Source organism: Dromiciops gliroides, chromosome 1 (assembly GCF_019393635.1).
Source record: "Dromiciops gliroides isolate mDroGli1 chromosome 1, mDroGli1.pri, whole genome shotgun sequence".
NCBI lineage: Eukaryota > Metazoa > Chordata > Mammalia > Microbiotheria > Microbiotheriidae > Dromiciops > Dromiciops gliroides.
Genome location: NC_057861.1, coordinates 718,376,318 through 718,397,848, shown reverse-complemented (window position 1 = coordinate 718,397,848; position 21,531 = coordinate 718,376,318). Strand labels below are relative to the sequence as shown.

The 21,531-nt window shown below is 37.3% G+C and overlaps 1 protein-coding gene across 6 annotated transcripts in view; it reads left to right on the top strand.

Annotated features, from left to right (window-relative positions):
- Positions 1 to 21,531, top strand: part of CNTN4 (contactin 4) — a 1,173,040-nt gene that overhangs the window by 952,798 nt on the left and 198,711 nt on the right. For all 6 annotated transcript variants that reach the window (XM_043978091.1, XM_043978085.1, XM_043978087.1 and 3 more), the window contains 2 exons: positions 1,372 to 1,569; positions 18,445 to 18,547. In XM_043978091.1, coding sequence (XP_043834026.1) covers positions 1,372 to 1,569; positions 18,445 to 18,547 — 301 coding nt within the window. The remainder of the gene's footprint in view (positions 1 to 1,371; positions 1,570 to 18,444; positions 18,548 to 21,531) is intronic.

Here is a 21,531-nt window from a genome sequence, read left to right as displayed (position 1 = left end):
AAAGAATAGCACAAAGGTCATTTCAAACTGATCCTCAAGATGATGGGGAGCCATAAAAGTTTCTTGAGTAGGGAAATATCATGCACATATCCTCATTTTAGGAAAATCACTTTAGTAGCAAGGAATAGAATAGATTGGAGGAGGGGTATTGAGGCATAGAGGCCAATTGAGAGCTATTACAGTAGGCCAGATCAGCACTTATGAAAGCCTCGACTTTAGTGAGTTAAGAGAAATGCACAAATTGGAGAGATGTTGTGGAGGTAGAAAGATGTGAGATGAAAGTGAGGCATGTAGGATGACACAGCTTGTTAGTGGAAGGATGGGAGTTGGGGGAAGATAGTGAATTCTTTTTAGAGGGATTTGAAATTCCTATCGGACATCTGTTTGAAATGTTCAGTGGACATTTGAAGACACGACTGGAGCTCAAGAGAAAGAATAAGTGTTGGATGGATAGATAGATAAATGGATAGATGGTTGGATAGATAGATGATGGATGGATGGATAGATCTGGAAGTCATCTGCACAGAGTTAGTTATTAAACTCATGGGAATTAATGAGATCACCAAATGAAAATAGACATATATACATACACATCTATCTACATATACATACATGTGTAGATAGATGTATGTATAAATATATATACATATTTATATACAAACATATAAAAACCCATGTCAGAGCCTTGGAGTATACCTACCCACTGTTAAGGGGAATGATATAGATAATGACCCAGCAAAGGAGACTGAGAAAAAGCTGTCACAGAGGTAGGAGAAGAACCAAGCATCAGGTTTAGATGAGGAAATTATTCAAGATGAAGGGAAATGGGATTGGATAAAAGTCTACGCCATTTTACCATATGATACTTTCCAATTGAAACAAAGTATTTGTACTAACTAGGTGTTAAGCTTTGTTCTTTCTATGCTAAAAGACATTAAATGCTAAAAGTACCCTCTAAATTCAGTGCCCTATATCAAAGCACCAGCTACCTACCCTCATTACAGCTTCACATCTGGAGGACTGGAAGGCTATTTATATAATTTAGTATGCCAATGCACCTTTTTGTAGTTTACATGCAAGACTGATTTAAAGGTCTACTTTTTTGTTTGTTTGCTTTGTGGGACAATGGGGGTTAAGTGACTTGCCCAGGGTCACACAGCTAGTAAGTGTCAAGTGTCTGAGGCCAGATTTGAACTCAGCTACTCCTGAATCCAGGGTCAGTGCTTTAACCACTGAGCCATCCATCTGCCCCCAGGTCTACTTTTTTTTTTTTTAAAGTAGCTCGGAATTCTATCTTGACTTTTTCCTCAATGAGTGAGCATTTCCAGTACCAAGAATCATGTTTGTAATGATAATATCCATTGTTTTCAGAACTGAGCTATGCCTGGATCTTCAATGAATACCCATCATACCAGGATAACAGACGCTTTGTTTCTCAAGAGACTGGAAACCTATACATTGCCAAAGTGGAAAAATCAGATGTTGGGAATTATACCTGTGTAGTGACCAACACAGTCACAAACCATAAAGTGCTAGGACCTCCTACACCTTTAATACTGAGGAATGATGGTGAGTTCTTTGCATGGTTTTATGTACTTGTTAGTTTAAATGTGTGTATGCCCCATCACAAAGCCTACTGCATTATCGATGACTTACTGATTTTTGTGTCAAAATTACTGATCCTGATTTATTTGTGAACAGGCAGAATGTTTCCTTTTGTACTATCATTTTATAATGAATAGAGGAAGGATAAGCTAAATATATTCCATTGAATTTATAGGCATCTGTGGGGCAGCTAGGTGGCCCAGTGGATAGAGCACTGACCCTGGATTCAGAAGGACCTGAGTTCAAATCCGGCCTCAGACACTTAACACTTACTAGCTGTGTGACCCTGGACAAGTCACTTAACCCCAATTGCCTCACCAAAAAAAAAAAAAAAGAAAGAAATTATAGGCATCTGAAGTACCTGCACATAAGTGTTCATCACATAGGACATAGAGAAACATAAATCAGTCAATAAACAAGAAATTAGTAAAATGGAGGAGCTGGGGAACATAGTGGATAGAGTACCAAGCCTGGAATCAGGAAGACCTGAGTTCAAATATGATCTCAGATACTTACTAGCCATCTGACCCTGCGCAATCACTTAATCCTGTTTGCCTTAGGTTCCTCACCTGTAAAATGAACTGAGGAAGGAAATGGCAAACTACTTCATTGTCTTTGCCTAGAAAACCCCAAATGGAATCATGAAGAGTCAGATATGAATGAAATAAGTAAACAACAACAAATATGCCAAAATCAGCACCAAAAACTGGGGATATAAAACCAAAAATGAAACATTCATTGCTTTCTGGAAGGAAACTTGCAGATATCATGTACACGTATAAGTATATTTACAACATGAGGCTAGACACTAGACCTGATTTCATTGGTTTAGGGCAGCGATTGGCAAACTATAGCCTGTTAGCCAAAATCTGACCCAATTCCTATTTGTGTATTGTCCATGAGCTAAGAATACTTTTTTAATTTAAATATGCATCTTAAGGGCCCTAGAAAAGCAGATAGTGGGTTAGTTGGACTCATTGGCCATAGTTAGTTGAACCCTGGTATAGGACTCTCTCTACTGGTACAGGTCAATCATTTCTCTGCAATGTATAGTCTTAGAATTGCCAAGACTATTGAGAGGTTGAATGATTTGTCCAGCCATTATGTATGAAAGGTCTGGCTTCAAGACTTGCCCTATCCTCTAGGAATAAAGTGGATACAAGATGATTTCAGGGAGGAAGAACATTTGTATGTAAGAGAATGGGATTGTTCCTCAAGTAGAACGAGATACTTGAGCAGGGATATGAAGGAACCAAGAAGTTCTAGTAGGTAGAGATGAAGAGGGAATGCCTTCCAGGCTTGGGAGGACAAGCTATGCCAAAGCTTGGCAAAGAGAGATGGAATGTGCTGTGCATGAGGAAAAGACCACTTTGATTAAACTGTGACTTGACTTTACTGTAGGTTAAGAGATTACTGGATAATAAAGCAACAAAGGTATACTGGAATAAGGTTATGAAAAACTCTAAATGACAAACAAAGGAGTTTATAGTTAATCCCAGTGATAATAGGGAGTCACTGGAGCTTACTAAGGGGGGGGGGGGATAGCTACACCTATGTTTTAAGAATTCCTTCACCTGAAAGCTAAAGGTGTTTGCAATAGAATCAGTCAAGGATTGAAAATCTTCCCTATTTTTTCCTCCTGCTTAGCCCATGTCTGTGAAGGATGCAGTGGACAGTTGAGCAATTTTTCAGCTAATTAGTTCAATGTAATTTAGCATTTACTTTCCTGAATAAAGTTTCAAAACCAAAATGTTCTGGATGACTGCCTTCTTCACAATGCTACAGACACTTAGAAAATGGAATCAAGGCAATTGGAGTAAAAGGTAGTGTGGTCAAATGCCACTTTCAGCAACCTTTTTAAGTGAATTTTTGAAATGATTATGGATGCAATCAGAAAGCTTAAGCACAGTGGTAAATGACATAAATCCATAAGAAGCTTGGCAATGGCTAATCTTTAAACTTGCTATCAGGGAAACCAAGCATGTAGTAGATGAGTATTCCTTCATTGGGTGGGAGGTTGGACTCAGGTTTCTTCTCAGATGCCTTTAACTCAAAGACCTTGTGAATCTGTGAAGCCAGATTTCCCATGCATATCCCTCGAGGCCTCTTGGTGACAGAATAATCAGCTGCGTGAATCACAGATCTGACTAACTATGACAGCTTGCTAACTTCAGAAGAGAGATCCTTAGACTAAGAGGCAGGAATGAGATGTTTATAGGGGAGGAAGCCAAGATGTCATCTTCCAAGAGGGCAAGATGGAATTTTAGAGATGTGACTGTGTAGTGAACACAAGTCACACAGAATACTTCAAATCCATCCAGTGAAAGAACTGATAAATACAAGTATGTATAGCGTGAGGGCCAAATTTAATATATGGAGAGTTAATTGAGTGGCTCACCATAATATTGGGCTCCCAGAAATAATGAGGGACCTCTAGGTCCAAAGTTCCCTCCCCTCCGAACTGCCTTTTTAGATATTTCTCCCAGGCAAACAAGAAAGGAGCCTAACAGCCTCTTTTCCACCAACTAATCAGATTTTATGAATGGGAATGAAATAAACAGCAAAGGTGAAATTAATAAAATCAAAGACAAGGGAATAGGGAAAAAGAAATACAGATAATCCTCCTAACTCTAACCTAAGTCTATACAATCCCCAAACTTGCTTCCAGTTTAGCTAATTCAAAAGAGCAGGGCTCCTATGTTAACTCACCCCCTGGGGCATCTGCTCCTGCTGCTCTCACCACCGGAAGAGAAAGTCACTCGGGAAGAGAGTGAGCTCCACTCAGAGAGCATTTACTCTTCCTCCCCCAAAAGGGGAGGTCCTTCAAAACTGCCTGTGGAGAGTGGTTTCTCCTGCTGACATCAGTAACACACATCACTCAAGGCAGGCCAGGTTTGGCTCATCCCAATCAGTCTGCCAAATTCCAATAATCTTTCCACAATAGAATAGTTTTACATACACTCATCTATTTGTATCTAATGGTAGCCATCTCTAGGTTGTGGGGGGGGGGGGGTAGATGGAGGAAAGGAGAGAAGAAAAAATAGGAGAGAAAAGAAAAAAGAAATGTACATGATAAGTCTGTTGTATACTTAAAAGGAATAGCAAATTGTTTATAGTAGATCTGCAATTTCATGTGCAATCTTTTTTATTATACTGTGTTAATGGAAATATTTGTTTTATTCCGTAATTTAAAAAAAGTAAAAAAAAAAAAAAAGAAAATGAGATAGAGTGCTAAAGACTAGAACTGTGTGTTTATTGATATAGGGAAATCTTAGATGTGAGAACTCTCTCTATCAAAGCAGGTTAGTGCCTCTTCTGCTTAGCCCAAAAGCACCGATAGTGCTGGTGACAGGAGAGACAAGTCATGGAATCTCACTGAGCCTCAGTTTCCTCATCTAAAAATTGCTGGTTAATGATGTCTATACAAGCTATGTCATTGGATAGATATGAGAAAAGTGTTTTGTAAACAGTATAGCAGCAACCGATAAATGTAGACTATTAGCCTTACTCCTTTGGCTTGCTGAAAGGGAAAGCAGTTGATGATTAAGTTACACGTTTGCAATAATAAAACAAGGCTGTATACTTGGGCTTGACATCAACATTTCCCCACTCCTAGCCTAGAGCTAGCTGTGCTTGGCCAAGGAACATAATGGTACCTAATATTTCCATGTATCCTTAGTGAGGGACTGGTGGAGGACGGAAGGGAAGAGTATCTTTCCTTCATATGAAAAATGAACAAAAATTCCAAATGACTCTCGTTGAACGTATTAGTACAGTCTCTTTGAAAGTTAGGGGCAGCTAGGTGGTGCAGTGGATAGAGCACCGGCCCTGGAGTCAGGAGTACCTGAGTTCAAATCCGGCCTCAGACACTTAACACTTAACTAACTGTGTGACCCTGGGCAAGTCACTTAACCCTAATCGCCTCACCAAAAAAAAAAGAAAAGAAAAGAAAGTTAGGGCATGGTCATGATTATTGCTTCACCCAAGAGAGCATCATATGAAAGAGCAATTAGACACGTACAGCTTGACCTCAGAGAGCAGAACAAGGAGCTTTTCAAATAGGCAGATTTCAGCTTGGTGTCAGGGAAATCCCATGATCAGAAATACCCTAAAGTGGAATGAGATGCCCCCCACATGAGCTAACCCTCAAAGCCCAGATTTGACTCCAGGTGATAATTCACACTGAGGCATTTTGAAAATGAGAGTTTCTCAACTTGGCTAACAAATTTTGTTGAGCTAAAATATGTATAAGATACAACTATAAGAATATAATATCCAGAAAATGCCTTAGTTGAAAAAAAATGTTACCATTTATATATCAGTTTAAGGTCTGCCAAACACATTGCTCATTTCATCCTCACAACAATCTTGTGATACAGATACAATTATTATCCATGTTTTACAGATGAGGAAACTGAGCACAGAGAGGTTGTGATTTGCCAATGTTCACACAGTTAGGGAGTATTTGAGATAGCATCAAAACATAGGTCTTCTTGATTCTCAATCCTGCACTCTATCCACTGTGCCACCAAGCTGCCCCTAAGTGCCCGGAACTTCCAGGAACTTCCAAAGTCATCCAGTACCTTCTGTACCTTTAAAACAATACTCTTTATAACATCCCCAATAAGCAGCATCTAGTCTCTGCTTGAAGGGAAGCCAGGGGCAGACTCTAAATTACTAGGAATTTTGTCCTGAACTCAAGGTCTTCTTGGACCCAAAGCCAAGAAAATCTGGGTTCAAGTCCCATTACTGATACATACTGGCCTTGTGACCCTGGGTAAGTCACAACCCCTCAGTGCCCTACACCAGGGCTTCTTAAACTTTTCCCACTCAGAACACCTTTTCACCCAAGAAATATAACTAGTAAGTGTCAAGTGTCTGAGGCTGGATCCAAACTCAGGTCCTCCCAACTTCAGGGCCAGTGCTCTATCCACTGCACCACCCAGCTGCCCCAAGAATCAGCTATCTGATTCCTATACATAAAACAGTGATCATCATGTTGCCTTACCTGATCTGAAATTTAATGTCACGTGAAACAAAGTTAACCTCTTTACTATTCATGTTTGTTCAATGGATTTGTATGGATTATCTGGTCAAGAGTTACATAGCTTCCTAAAACTTTCCAGCTTCGACTAGACAAAATAAAAAAAAGCCACCAAGAACCTAGTCAAGCACTAAGAAAAGGAGCTATTAGGAGGCTCTTAGCTTAGTAAGCTAAGTAAGTATATCACACTGCATCGAGGCCAAATGACTCGCCACACTTATTTATAATAAAATATAGTGTTTATTATATATCTTCAATTTAAATAAGTGCTGTCCAACTCAGAAAAGCCTTGTTGAGTTAAAGAGAAAAGGAGGCAAGCTACCAATTTTGTAAGAAGTGGCACACTCCCTTTAGACCTCAAGTATTAATAGACTCTTTCTAAAGATGTGCTCCACTGGCAGTTTGTAAGTAATCATTTTAAAATACAGCTCTTCCAAGCTCTTCCTCCAAATGCCTTTGCACCAAGACATCTGTTCAGTGGTATTTTCCATTTCAGTGTGTCAGGTCATAGCGGTATAATGAAATATTGACTTTGATGCATCAAGATGCAGTTGATGAGAGATGCCACAGCAGGGCATGTGATGTTGAAAAATGGAAGAAAGAAAAATTTAGTGACATGCAAACGGTCAAGTTGCCACACTGTCCTCATGCTGAAAATAGGCCATTCGTGATTTTTTTCCTCTTGGATTTTGGATTTATATTGACTTCTCCAGTATATTTTTACAGATGTGACGAATGATTTTCATTAGACTCGTTTATCATAAAATTAGCAGACTAAGAATCTCATCTTTTAGCAATTAATACCCCATTCATTTCTAATTTCCATGTGAATTTCATGGGGGAAATCTATAATATGCCTTTCCCATTTAAGTTATAGTACATAAAACTCAAATTCAAACTAGTTTACTATGCACAAAATGGGATATTTAATTAATTCTTGGCTATGGGAGAGAGGAAAATGGAACGATATTCATTTTGACAGGCAGAGTGGGTAGACTTTGTACAACAAAGGTGATATATGTGTTTGTAAATCTCTAACTTGGTGAAAATAGGATCTAAGTCTCTACAATTATATATCTAATATTTGGAGAAAAGGTCTGTTGACATAAACTCCTTTGTATGGCATTTAAAGCTCTTCCTAATCTGGGTCCTTTTTACTTTTCCAGTCTTCTTTTACTATATTTTCTTCCATGTACCATACATTCCAGAAACACTGACTTACTTTCAGTTCCTTGAAAACCTCATTCTATCTCCCATCCCTGTGACTTTATGTAGGTTGTCCCCAGCACCTGGAACACTCTCCTTCCTTACCTTTGCCTGCTAGCTTAACTGGCTTCCTTTAACACTCAACTCAAATCCCACCTACTCCTGGAGGCCTTTTCCATCCACCCAGGTAGATCTTTTCTTTTACTCTGTGTATATCTTGCTTCTGCCTAGTTTGTTTACATGTTATCTCCCCTATTAGAATTAAGATCCTTGACAGTCGGGATTATGCAGTTACCTTTGTCCCTTCCACTCTTAGGACAGTGTAAATGCTTATGGATTTGACTAGATCTATACAGGTCAAACAAGTGGAGGACTGATGCAATCACTGTGATAATTACACCTCTAATCCCCACATTTAATTTTAGGATGATCAATGGTAGGTGTTGTATAGTTTGAATTATCTGGCTAATTATATCAGCATTTCACTTACTTTGCGATATACAGATATAGCCCAATAAGCTAAATTCCCCTGGATGGTTAAGCTGCTGCTATTGTGATAGTTCTTTTTTAAAAAAATTCAACCAAAAAAATTCCAATAATGGACATAGTGATCCCAAAGGAGCAAGAACTAAAGGAAATCAGACAATAGACCCCAGGTGAAAAGTGCTACTTTCCTCATGCCACCTATGTGTTCTACTATTTGGTTTATGGGGTGATTTTGTATTTGAAAGGAATTGCTAAGTATTAAGTCCTTGTCAGAAAGACAATTATATTTTAAAACACAGATAGCAAGAAACACCACCTCTACCAAATCCCATCACAATTACTACTGTGCTCTCCCTCTCCAAATTCCTTAGTATTTATTGTCTATATACTTACTATATTTCTCCAGTAGAATTTAACTTCTTGAGGGCAGAGGTATTTTCCTTCCTTCCTTCCTTCCTTCCTTCCTTCCTTCCTTCCTTCCTTCCTTCCTTCCTTCCTTCCTTCCTTCCTTCCTTCCTTCCTTCTTTTCCTCCTCTCTTTCTTTTGTCCTTCCATCAATAGCACCTACCATAGTACCAGGCATATAATAGACACTCAATTGTAGATTCTGGTTAAAATTAAAGAGGTATTTCATAGTATCATAGATCTAGCAAGATGGCATTGTAAATAATCTACAGTCAGAATTCAAATCCTACCTCACTCCAAATCCTGCTTACTACAATGCTTGGTACACAATAAGCACTTAATAAATGCATTTTTCCTTCCTTCAGATAATCACTAGCTTTGTGACCCTGGACAAGTCACTGAACTTTTTTTTGCCTATCCAAATTTCCTTACCTGCAAAATGAGGGTAATAATAACACCTACCTCCCAGTGTTCCTCAAGATCAGATGAAATAATTTGTGTGAATGCTTTACAAACTTTAAAGTGTTATGTAAATGCTAGCTATTATTGTCATTCTTGTTATCTAAAGATGGAAGGGACTTCAGAGACTATTTAGTTCAACCCCCTCGTGTGTAAACTAAAGCACAGGCAAATTGTTAGACACCAAGCATTTATTAAGTACTTACTACATGTGAGGCATTATGCTAAAGGCCAGGAATAAAATGAAAGTCCAACACATGGTCAGTTACCTAAGGCCACACAAATCACATCTGATATGAAATGTGAACTCATGTCCTCTGACCTCAGAGCTGATGATCATTTCTCTGTATCACTCTGTCTCCCATCAATTCATTTTGCTTCTTATTAAAAGTCCAATGAAACATTTACCAGGGGATAGAGGTGGATCATCAGATAGAATGAGACAATTTATTAGAGTATCTAGATTCATTTTATTCATGTCCCCAGTTACTGTACGTAATTGAGATCTGACTTTGGAAATTCACTGGGGGCAAACCTTTTAGAAAATTTCCTAGATCTTTGTTAAATTGAATTATCCAGGTGACCTCCCATGGTATGCATAGCATGAACTTGTGTCAAAATATACTTCCAGTTTTGAAAAGGCTATTGTTTGATTTTGGGAAATGAGTATTGCAAGGAATAGTTCAGGAACTGATTAGTTCAGGAATCTGTGATTTGGACAGAATGGGTAACTCCTTTTGTAGACAAAATTACTAAAACTTAGTGACTTTAGTACATAGCTTTCCTGGGTTTCTGTGGCTTATAAGAGTTTATCAGCTTTTCGTCAATCTGATGAGATGAGCCTCTCTAAACTCAGCAAGGTTAGTCCTTGGATGTGTGATGTTTAAAATCTAAATGTGTTGTCGCCTTAAATTAGAAGCTTTAGCACCAGTCTTTGGGCATTAAACATTTATTAAAGCATACCAGATATTCACGTGGAGTTCAGAAAGTTAAGAAAAGGCCTATCTAGCCTAGAGTTCCAGCCTGGTCTGGTTCTTCCTCAAGTCCTCTGCCACAAGCCTGCTTCAATCATGAACTCTCCTCAAACTGAATGTGGAAGCTTTTTATAGGTCCAGAGCATAGGAGGTCCTTACACACTGCTTCAAGCTGATTGGTTAGCGTCATCTCAATCCATTGGTTCACTGGACTTGAAGGTGGTCTCAAGTTAAGTTCAAAGTCTTTAGCTTCTGAGAACAATACCTTCTTAAGGGCTAATCAGGTGTGCTTACAATCTAGTTAACTTGAAGTAGGTTAAACAGCAGTCAATCACTCTCACTTAATTCAATCAGTTTAGATTAATCTCCAGGTGGGCCTAGTATCTGCTAAATCCCATTATTTTATCACAGATGACAGATATATAGGCCATCACATGGCCCATCCATTAAACCCTTGTTTAATCCTACCCTTGTGTGGTAGGATCTGCCATAACCCACCTCTCTGTTGGTGTAGCCTTTGAGAATCTATGATCATCTCCATGTCACAATGAGGTACTGGAAGACAACCTTAGAGAGAGAGAGAGAGAGAGTGTGTGTGTGTGTGTGTGTGTGTTATATTGAATGCAAAGCAAGAATAGTGTAATAATAAGTATGGCATTGTGGATAGAGATCCAACCTTGCTGATGGGAAAAACTGGGCTTAAATCCTGCCTCTGGGGGCCAGTTAGGTGGCACAGTGAATAGAGCACTGGCCCTGGATTCAGGAGGACCTGAGTTCAAATCTGGCCTCAGACACTTGACACTTACTAGCTGTGTGACCCTGGGCAAGTGACTTAACCCTCATTGCCCTGCAAAAAAAAGAAAAAGAAAAGTGTGGTCCCCAGCACTCTTTTAAGGGAATTGTGAGATAAAAATTATTTTTTAAAATCCCACCTCATATTAGCTTTATGTACATTGGCAAATTATTAAACTCCCAGTATTCCAACAACTCTCTAAGACAATATGAGTTGCCAGTCTGCATGAGAAGATGGAATACACCAGATGTAATCTTACAGCAGTGATGTAATCAAAGGTCTGGAAAAAAGAAAAGGAGAAGGGAGGAGGGAGGAAGAGAGGGACAAAGAGAGAGATGAAGGAAGAAGAGAGAAAGGATAGAAGGAAGAGAAAGAAAAAAGAAAGAAGGAAAGAAGCAAAGAGAACAAAAGAAAGCCATAATAAGAGATAATAATCAAACAGTTAATGGTCAATCTTCATTTCTCTAACTTCAAGGAATGTAAATTTCAAGTTCTCTTAGTTTATTGTTTTGTTGTTGTTGTTGGCTTTTTTTTTTTTTTGGTAAGGCAATTGGAGTTAAGTGATTTGCCCAGAGTCACACAGCTAGTAAGTGTCAAGTGTCTGAGGTCACATTTGAACTCAGGTCCTCCTGAATCCAAGGCTGGTGCTTTATCTACTGTGCCACCTAGTTGCCCCCAAGTTCTCCTACTTTAAATTCCCTGTCTAGTTTATCATCTGAACTAGTAGAAGGTTTGTGGAGGAGTGGGAGGTGGAGGGTGGAGGAGAATTGTAAGACCACTCACTCCCTCATTACTTCCTACATTACCATATAAAATCGTTGCAGTAACTTAAAGAATGTTAAAAGTTTAGGAATTTGAACAGAAATGCAATTTAAGAGCCCTAGGGTATGAAAAGTGTTACATCTCACCATGATATCTGTGAAGCAGTGTTGTCTTGCAACTATGTTTTCTCTAGGCAGATGCCTGCACCTGTGGCTCTCAGGATAGAAGAGGGAAAACTTCCTGTTTGTGAAATGAATTAGATACAGCTATAGGGCAGCTTCCTGATTCCACACCCATTTTCCTCTTTGCTGTCTTCTAAGTTCCTGGTTGAATTTTACTGAATCTCATGGGTATCACAAGAACCCACAGCTCCTCTTCCTGTTCATATATATTTTACAAAGCAACCAGAGTCCATGCTGGAGTGGCATTATCACTGGTACATGAAGCACTTACTTCTGAGGACTGTGATTCCCAAGGAGACTGTGTCCCTTTTATCTTCTCTATACAAAGCTCTTTAAGGGATATTAAAAAGATACAAAACTTTCACTATGTTGGATCTACCTATAAATCTTTCCAATTATTCATTTCAATGACAAGATCAATTTGCTTTTAAAGTAATCTGATCTATTGTTCAGAGCTTACTTCCCCCCTCCCCAACCCCCAGGCAAACAAGTAGATCCAAAATTTGACAATCTGATACAGTATCCTGGTCTTTACCTTCAACCAATGATGCTATAGAAGAACTTAGAGACCTTTCTGATATAAAATTCTTGTCTGGAAGCTATTTAAAAGCTGTTCTACTTTTAATCATATTTTAAAAGTTTTGGTGTCTAGTTTATACCAAAACACTTTGCTTTATTTTATTCTCACTTCTAATTGCAAGCTGTGTGCTTTTGTCATGAAATTTTTTCTTTAAAAAAGTCTCTAACAACATCAGAATTGAAGATAGGTGGGAGTAAATCATGTTTTATGAGGAGAATATTTAATGACTAAGAATGCAAGATATTTTGTTTGACTGCCACTGTTAATCTGATATAATAGAGTCTTTGTGGCTGAAGATATTCTGAAAGTTTGACAGGTTTAGAAACTTGGCAGTCAGCTACAGACCTCTAACACTGTCAAATGAAGTTCAAACCCATGAGGGACCAGAGAAACCTTTGAATGGCCATTTGGTGGGTTAGTTAATAAGCGTATGTTAAGTCTTCACTGTGTAAAAAGCACTGTGGTAGGTGCTAGGAGGAGAAATGAAAGACAGGTCCCAAAGTTACAATTTAGAGATTTATATATCGAGTGGCTAGAAAAAGGAATATAATTCACCATTTTTATCAGATTTCTCAACAATAAAGATTATTTATGGGGCTTGAGCTACATCCTTACATAGCCTACCTTATTCAGCAAGTTTGATGCAGAAAAATAAATGTAAAATAAAAGTAAAATTAGTTGGTGAGCACCATAAAACATACAAAATGGAGTTGAATAAATATTTTACTCCAAGCTTCTTTTGCCTCTTTGAATTAGATAAACACACTAGAAATAAAGGAAAGAATTAAAGGAAGTGCTGGAGTAATTCAAACAAAAACTTTTCAGTCCTAACCCCAAATGCAATTATCTCAATTCTCCTCTTCAGTTTACCAGGAGTGGCTTGTCAAAGGACAATTTTGATATCATTTCGAATGGGTTTGTTCCTAGTATGTTGGACTTTGTCAACAATAAGAAGGAAAGAAGTAGTACAATAAAATTAGATCTTGCCCAATCATGTGCCTTTGGCAACAAGGGAAACTGTGAGTAGCAGACAAAGGAAGAAGTGAATGTTGTCAAAAAACTCAGAGCTAAGTAGGTCCTGTGGGCTCAACTACCTCAGCATAGATCCTTAGTACCTCAAAGAACCCACTGACAGCAAATTCTGAGGGACTTGCCTATACAATTTTGCTCATTAAAGGCAAAAAGTTTTTCATCTCTGATGTTTCTGATGTGGCAAAATTCAGTGCCAGGGTTATATTAACTTTCTTAATACAAAAACAATGATAGTACTTTTTCAAAAATGTACTGTGGCTCTGATTATCTTAATAATTTATACTAAATGTGTGTCTATTAATAAATCATTAGTTATGGTTATGTCTCTATAAGCAAAATGGATATCTTATTATCTAGGCAAATTTCACAGGAGAAAAGCATGCCCACTGTTAAAGAAAATTGTTATTCTGAATTCTCCAGATTCTTTATACTGGATAATTGTTCAGTCTTCCACTGCCTACCTAGACACAGACTACAATTTTGGATCTCTCTAGCCTTATAAAATGTTTAAAGAAAAAGAAAAAAGGTGTGAAATGACTTTTGGAGTAATTCCATCAATGGCCTCATTCAGTAGCCTGATGATTCTGTAAATCACCAATAACAGCTGTAGACCAATTAAGTTCAAAAGTGTACAGGTGGTCAGAGAGATGACTTGAAAAATGCACTCCAGTTTTGAGGCTTTTATTTCTTAAAAATATTACATCTCTTTCTGTTTGGTGCCAAAAAAAATAAGAGAGAAAAGAGTTGAAGAGAAAAAAAAAAAACCTCGATGATAACAGTGGAATAAAACCTAGTCAGTACCAGATGTAACAAAATTAAACTTAACAGTTCACAGGTGTTCACAGAAACTGCTCATAATTTATCTGAAAAAAAATCACTCCATGCTATTTTATGACTAATGCAAAAAAAGCCCAGTCTTATTTAAAATAAGAATCCTTAAAACAGCAGTGATAACCACATGCCATTTCCTCACTAATAACCATGTCATTTATGTGCTGTATCTACAACAATAAGGCCTGCTAAATTCTGTCACTGCTGATATTTGTGTCACTCATAATCTTATAACTATACATATAAATCAGTGTACAACAAACTCAAAATCTTTCTGTGACCATACGATCAACCTACAGCACTCCATTTAGTAAAGAAGATGGTCTTAAGTCACAAACTCATACTTGAAATACTGGGGATATTTCAAAATTATACAGTAGGGGGAGAAAAGGATGCACTTAAGTTAATGGGTATTGCAAGAGTTGCTGCATGTATATGATATGTCAAGCAACCTTGCTTTCCAAAGGACTGTTCAGTTGGTTAAGGGGTCACATGACTCCCTTGGTCATTCATGGCAGTATATTTCTCACTCTGACTTTTCATGACTGAAATAAATAAAAATGCACACAATTACTGTAGTGTTTATGTAAAAAGAAAGTTGGATGGAGGCAGGTGAGAATCATTTATGCTTTGAAATCATCCTTTTGCTCAGTATTATTACCTCATTATCTCATCTCCTTCCAGTAAATGATGCCTGGAAATTCTATCTATTCTAATTTCCTGCATGGAGGTGATGAAGACTCTTTAGTCAGAGGGCAATTCTTTTTTTTAATTAACAGTATTTTCTAAATATGTAAACATACCCCTCATGAAAAAGGGTGTAACAATTTTCTAGCTGGTTTCCCAGTCTTATTCATATGGAAAGATGACAAAGATATGAGAAAATCATGTACACACTTTAAATGATACATTTAAAATGTGGATTTAGCCCACGTCTGCCTTAATGGAACGTTGTTTTTTGTTGTTGTTTTTTTTCCCAGAGGATGCAAGCAATATTCTGGGATTGAAAGGGGGCAAAGAGATGGCTCAGTTTATTTATTTTATGTGTATATATATATATATACACACACATATTTTATGTGTATATATATATATATACACACACATATTTGTGTGTATGCATGTATGTGTATATATAATGCATATGTGTGCATATATACACACATACATTATATATACATACACATGAGTATATATATGTGTGTGTATATATGTATGTGTGTATGTGTATATGTGTATATATAATGCATGTGTATTAGCATTTTATATACACATACACACATACACATACCTATATACACATATAGGTATGTGTATATGCTCATGTGTATGTATATACATGTGCTCACATCTACATGGATACATTATATTATATATGAATATAATATATTATAATATATCCATATACATAGTGGATAACTGGATCTGGATTTAATCTACAGGGGGAAAATAGACATCTATCCCTTCCACCATCCTTGTGTCTGTCGATACTGAACACTGAATTTGAGCTTTTGAACATATAACTAACAAACCTAATTAGACTATGTCTTCCAGGGGCAGCTAGGTGGCACAGTGGATAAAGCACTGGCCCTGGATTCAGGAGGACCTGAGTTCATATCTGGCCTTAGACAATTGGCACTTACTGGTTGTGTGACCCTGGGCAAGTCACTTAACCCTCATTGCACAGCCAAAAAAAAAAAAGTTAAGAAAAGAAAAAAAAAGAATGTCTTCCAATTTATAGGATGAACAAATTATATGTAAGTTTTTAGAGATCTATTTGAACTTCTTCCTTCCAAACATTGTAAAGGTGATTCAGTTCTTCAGCATTTCCAAATGGTTGTCGTTTCTCTTTAATAGCATATTTGGCCTGAACATTTCTGATTTTTGAGCTTAATGCTGGAAGTAATCTGGATAATCAGCTATTTCTTAAGCCAAGGGAAGTAGAGGTACATTTCATTATAGAAGAGGAAATGTTTCTCTCTAACCTTTGTAGCAAAGTTTATATGCTATCATGAACCATTATGCCTTTGTGTGCTTAGTTTCAAGGGAAATGAGCTTGGAAATGGGGGGAAATGGGTAAAATTAAATTGTAAATATTAGTAGTCATAACCCAAAATGTACAAATAAGTGTGGAAATAAGAGGATATGTTTAATACTAACAATAGCTAACATGTAGTAGCATTTTATGGTTATAAAGCACTTTATATTGGTTATCCCATGTAAACTTCAATGCCACCCCATGAGGCACAATGTATACCCCTCTTTTACAGATGAGGAAACCTGAGTCCCAGAAAACTAAATTACTTGCCTAATATTGTCTAAGTAAAAAAGTGAAATAGCCAAAACTCAAACCTCAATTCTACTGACTCTTCCTAGTATCCTTTCCACAAATTCATGATTTATTTAAAGTATAAGAATAATAGGAAGATTAGAATGAGAAGAATTAACATTAAAATTAGCCCTGTACATCGTTAAATCTAGTTTCTCAATACATACCCTCTGGGTGATGGGATAGTATCTCAGAGCTAATGCCATACCACATTTGTCTCCAGAAGGCTTCTGCTTCATCGCCTCTGCCCTTAACAAACCCTGAATCTTTCCAAGTGTTGCCTCAAGTCACACAAGGCAGAGATGCATAGATATACAAACACTCCATGACCTACCCTATCTACCATAAATCTGACAAAGACACAAAAACCACACCCACAAGAGAGAAGTTTCTTGGAAAATACAATGCCGGGGGGACAATTCCCATGAGACAGTTGTTTACCCATATCTCATTTTTCTTTAAATACCCCCACAGTGCCAAATAAGCCCCAAAGTAGGCCAACTTTGTCATATCTCCCAGGTCTCATAAGATCTCTTCTTTAAACATATCTTGGAATACCTCATTCAACAAAGCAATGTGGCCCACCTGTAAAATGAATCCATTGCACTTTATTTTACCGCAGCCACTGGCCATGGTGCTGAAGCTCCCCTGGTTCCAACAATGATTTTTTGTTTTGGGTTTTGTTTTTGGTTTTTTGAGTTTTCTTTTGTTTTGTTTTTTGACGAGGCAATTGGGGTTAAGTGACTTGCCCAGGGTCATACAGCTAGCAAGTGTCAAGTGTCTGAGGTCGGTTTTGAATTCAGGTCCTCCTGAATCCAAGGCCAGTGCTTGATCCACCACTCCACCTAGCTGCCCCTTTTTCCAATAATGTTAACAAATTATTTAAAAGATTGAAGGAAGAGGAGTACTATGCACAGTAGGCAATTAATAAATGTTTTTAGGATTTAATTGAATTGAATCAGTAGTTATTGATGCAGTTCCTTAGATTATCTTGCTGAGACAATAAAAGAAGTTATTTTCTAGGATACAGAAAAAAATGATGAATAATGAACTGCAAAACTAAATACTAAATTGTCAAGGGATATATGTATAAAATTCTGAATTTATGTTTGACTGAAACTAATCTTTACTAAATTGCTTGAGATGCAGTGTATTGACAGACATTCGAGGTTAGTCTAGTAGTCACCAATATTTTAGAAAATCAGGTTTCTGAAACTTTGTAATTGAGGGTCCTCCTACCACCAATGAATATCATACTACACCTATTACTGAGTAAATATTCTTAAAGAACTGCTGAGATGAAATAAATAATCATCTTGTGACAATCTAGTGATGAATAGATAATTTTATAAATATTTGAAGTCAGTTTTGATTTAGCTTTCATAAGGAGTGGCAGAAAATACAAAGAACCTTTAAATATTTCCAAGTTCTTATAAAAAGTGACATTAATTATTTTGCATTACATTTCCTAAAAGGTGGCACCTCTGTTTGGCTATCATTTTACTAGTATTTTTTTTCTTTTTTTTTTTTTTGCAAGCTCCTAATTTATAGAGTCATGAAAATAGGAATCTTAGGAAGATGATATAGAGCTCCAATGTTCTACCAACAGCTGGGTAATGGCTCTTAGAGTCTAGACCTATTTAAAATGTATTTATTAATTGTATTCATAATGATGAAGAGAACCTGACAACAAACACAAATGTTTTCTTTTCAACAATATAAAGCCCAAGATTTATCATCTATTATTTGTTCCCAGGGGTGATGGGTGAATATGAACCAAAAATAGAAGTGCAGTTTCCAGAGACAGTCCCAACTGCAAAAGGAGCAACTGTGAAGTTGGAATGCTTTGCTTTGGGAAAGTAAGTTTTGATGTCTTTTATCATATTTTGGGGGAGAATATTGTTGTTTTTAAAGCTTTGGTAGGTTTAGAGTTTGAAGTGACTTTTTAAAGGAGACTCAGGAACTAAGAAAGCATTTCTGGGTGGTGTTGTTTTTTTAATTCTGTGAATATGCATCTTTGGTTTTACTCTCTCCCCAAGAAGCACTGTAATAGCCCTAGAAAGATTAAGCTGTCACAATTGATGTGACCAGAAAGAAGAGAAGAATGGGCTATTCTGAAAGTGTATTTCATTCACTTATTACAGCTTATAATGTGTCACACTGTCTAAATGGGTATGACATGAAAACAGTGCTCTTCATTTGAGGTACATTTAAGTCAACTGTTTGGGAAAATACAGACTTTTGCTTCTGGCCTGGTGCACAGAGGACAGATACATCATGCATATCTTTAAACTGGTTTTGACTTACCTAGTCTCTAGGTAATTATCTAGTTTCCTCCTACAGTTTGGGCAGAGGAACACAGTATTACTCCATCTATAGGCAAGAGAAAATTAGAGTATTCTCTGAGAGATGCCATTCTATCTTTTAAAAACCAATGTCCTTTGTTTTTATAATATCTTATTTCCTGATATATCTCTCCATTCCCCACCATGATGGCCATCCCTTATATAAAAAATAAATAGAGGGGGCAAATTGGTTCAGTAAAACTAACAAACATATAAGCCCAGTCTGAGAATACATGAAATATTCTATTTGTTCCATCCCCCAAAGAAGGGAAGTAGATGACACCATACTTTCTAACCTGGTTTGTGAACTTAACAAAATTTTATAATGCAATGTATAAAGCCTTGGGTTTGGAATAATAGGAGCCAGGATCAGATCTTGTCTCTGCTACTTGCTACCTGTGTCACATTGGGCAAATCATTTGAACTCTTCAGATTTCAGTTTGTACATTTATAAAATGGGAATCAAATTACTTCTCATATCCCTTAAAACTCTGAATCTATGATGCTAAGACTCTTTGTGGGTTTATTGTACTCTGTACTTCTTTTCCTTCTACCTACCTTCCTTTGGGCCATCTTACTGTTCAAAAGACTATAGTTACGATCTGTTTTAAAATATCTTATCCTATAAAGGACAATGAAATTAAAATAAGAATTTTTCTGCATACTGTCAATAAAAAGTTTGGGTGGGGTGGTTTTAACTATCAACTAAATTAAGGACTTGAGACTCCTCTGTGGTTTTTAATTATCAACCTCTTTCCCCATAGTTCTTACTGAAATATTGAAGTGTCATTTCCATCATCCTGAATCATGTTTTGTTAGCATGCTATATTTTTCACTGTGCCTGTGAAGTAATATAATGTACCCAAGACCTCCCTGCATTCTTTAGAGATTAGTCAGAGTGTCATAGAATTTTAAAACTGAAAGCCAGATGAGGCAACTGAGACATTGGTATTGTCAATACTGTGCTCTGGCATGGGCAAAGGTGACACAAACCAGTTTAGTGTAAAGGATCTTTTGGGGTGGCTAGGTGGCACAGTGGATAAAGCACCGGCCCTGGATTCAGGAGTTCCTGAGTTCAAATCCGGCCTCAGACACTTGACACTTACTAGCTGTGTGACCTTGGGCAAGTCACTTAAGCCCCATTGCCCTGCCAAAAAAAAAAAAAAAAAGATCTTTCAGTGGTCTTTGGTCTCAAGTAATAAAATCTGGCCTGCTAAGGGAGACTAGCCCAATACAAGTAGCTAAATAGGGGACCTGGTTAGCTCCAGTCTGCAAGCAAAGCCTCTGTAGAATACCTCAGACAATTCCTCTAAAGCAATGATATGGCAAAGATATTTTTGTTTGGATTTCAAAGGAGACTCTTAATTCAACTGAATTTTTGCTGACCGAATGGCAGTACTGGTATGTTAAAAAGACAAAAATTGGGCTTAGGGAATCTACAGAGAAATATTCACATTTGAATAACCAGCTGCTACCCATCATCACCACCACCACAACCACCATCATCATCAACCACTTCAAAGCATCTCAGAAAGATGCCAAAGCTAAAGTAATTTTCAAAGGCCATATTGAGCATGTCTGTCATCAAAGATATAAAGATGTACTGAATGAGCTTTGGTGAAGCCTTCTCTGTTGTCCTGATTATTCAAGGTTGTGTCTAGTGAACATAAATCTCTAGACTAAAAGCATGGTCAACTTGATTGTTTTTCTTTTTGAAGCATGATCTCAAATTCTGCAGGAGAGTTGTCAGAATTCCTGTTTAATATGATAAGTACATTGCCAAAAGTAAATAATTGAACCCACTGTTCTAGGGCTACAGTTATGATATCATTGGTTGATGCAATGTCCTGTGAGTTTTCAGACTTGGTTAATTTCCATGTTTGCAGATTAGAATGTATGCTGTGGGAAGCAGCTACGTGAGAGCAGACAAATGTTTGAACACCACATGAAAGCCCCAGCATCTGATTCTACCCTTAATTGCAGTAGTTTTGCACAAGATTTCCAAGGGGAATTTTTGAGAAGATCAAATAAATCTGTGATCTCATCAATTTGGATACTCTCTCAATAATGAAGATTGCAATCCATCCACCCCTACCCATCCTTCATGACTCTTGTATATCTTCTCCCATAAGTTCATCACAGAGGGGTCTACTTAGGGCCTTCTTGACAAAAGCATCTTCATTTGCTATCAGTTTATTATACTCTTAATACAGAAGCAACACAGAAAGGAAGAAAACATGTGCTGGGTTAATATAGCTTGGCTTGTAAGTTACTTTGCAAGAATCCTTACACATGTGAATCAAACTGCCATTTGAACCATTATGATTTAGTTAATTTCTTTTCTTCTGTTTTAAAGTCACATGCCCCACTCACTCGAATTAACTATTATGATTACAGAAAAATTTCAATTAGATATGATACATATTTGAGAACTAACCAGAATTCTAGCATTCATTTCTATTCCAGAGAAAAAAATGTTCCTTCTGAGCCTGTGTTAT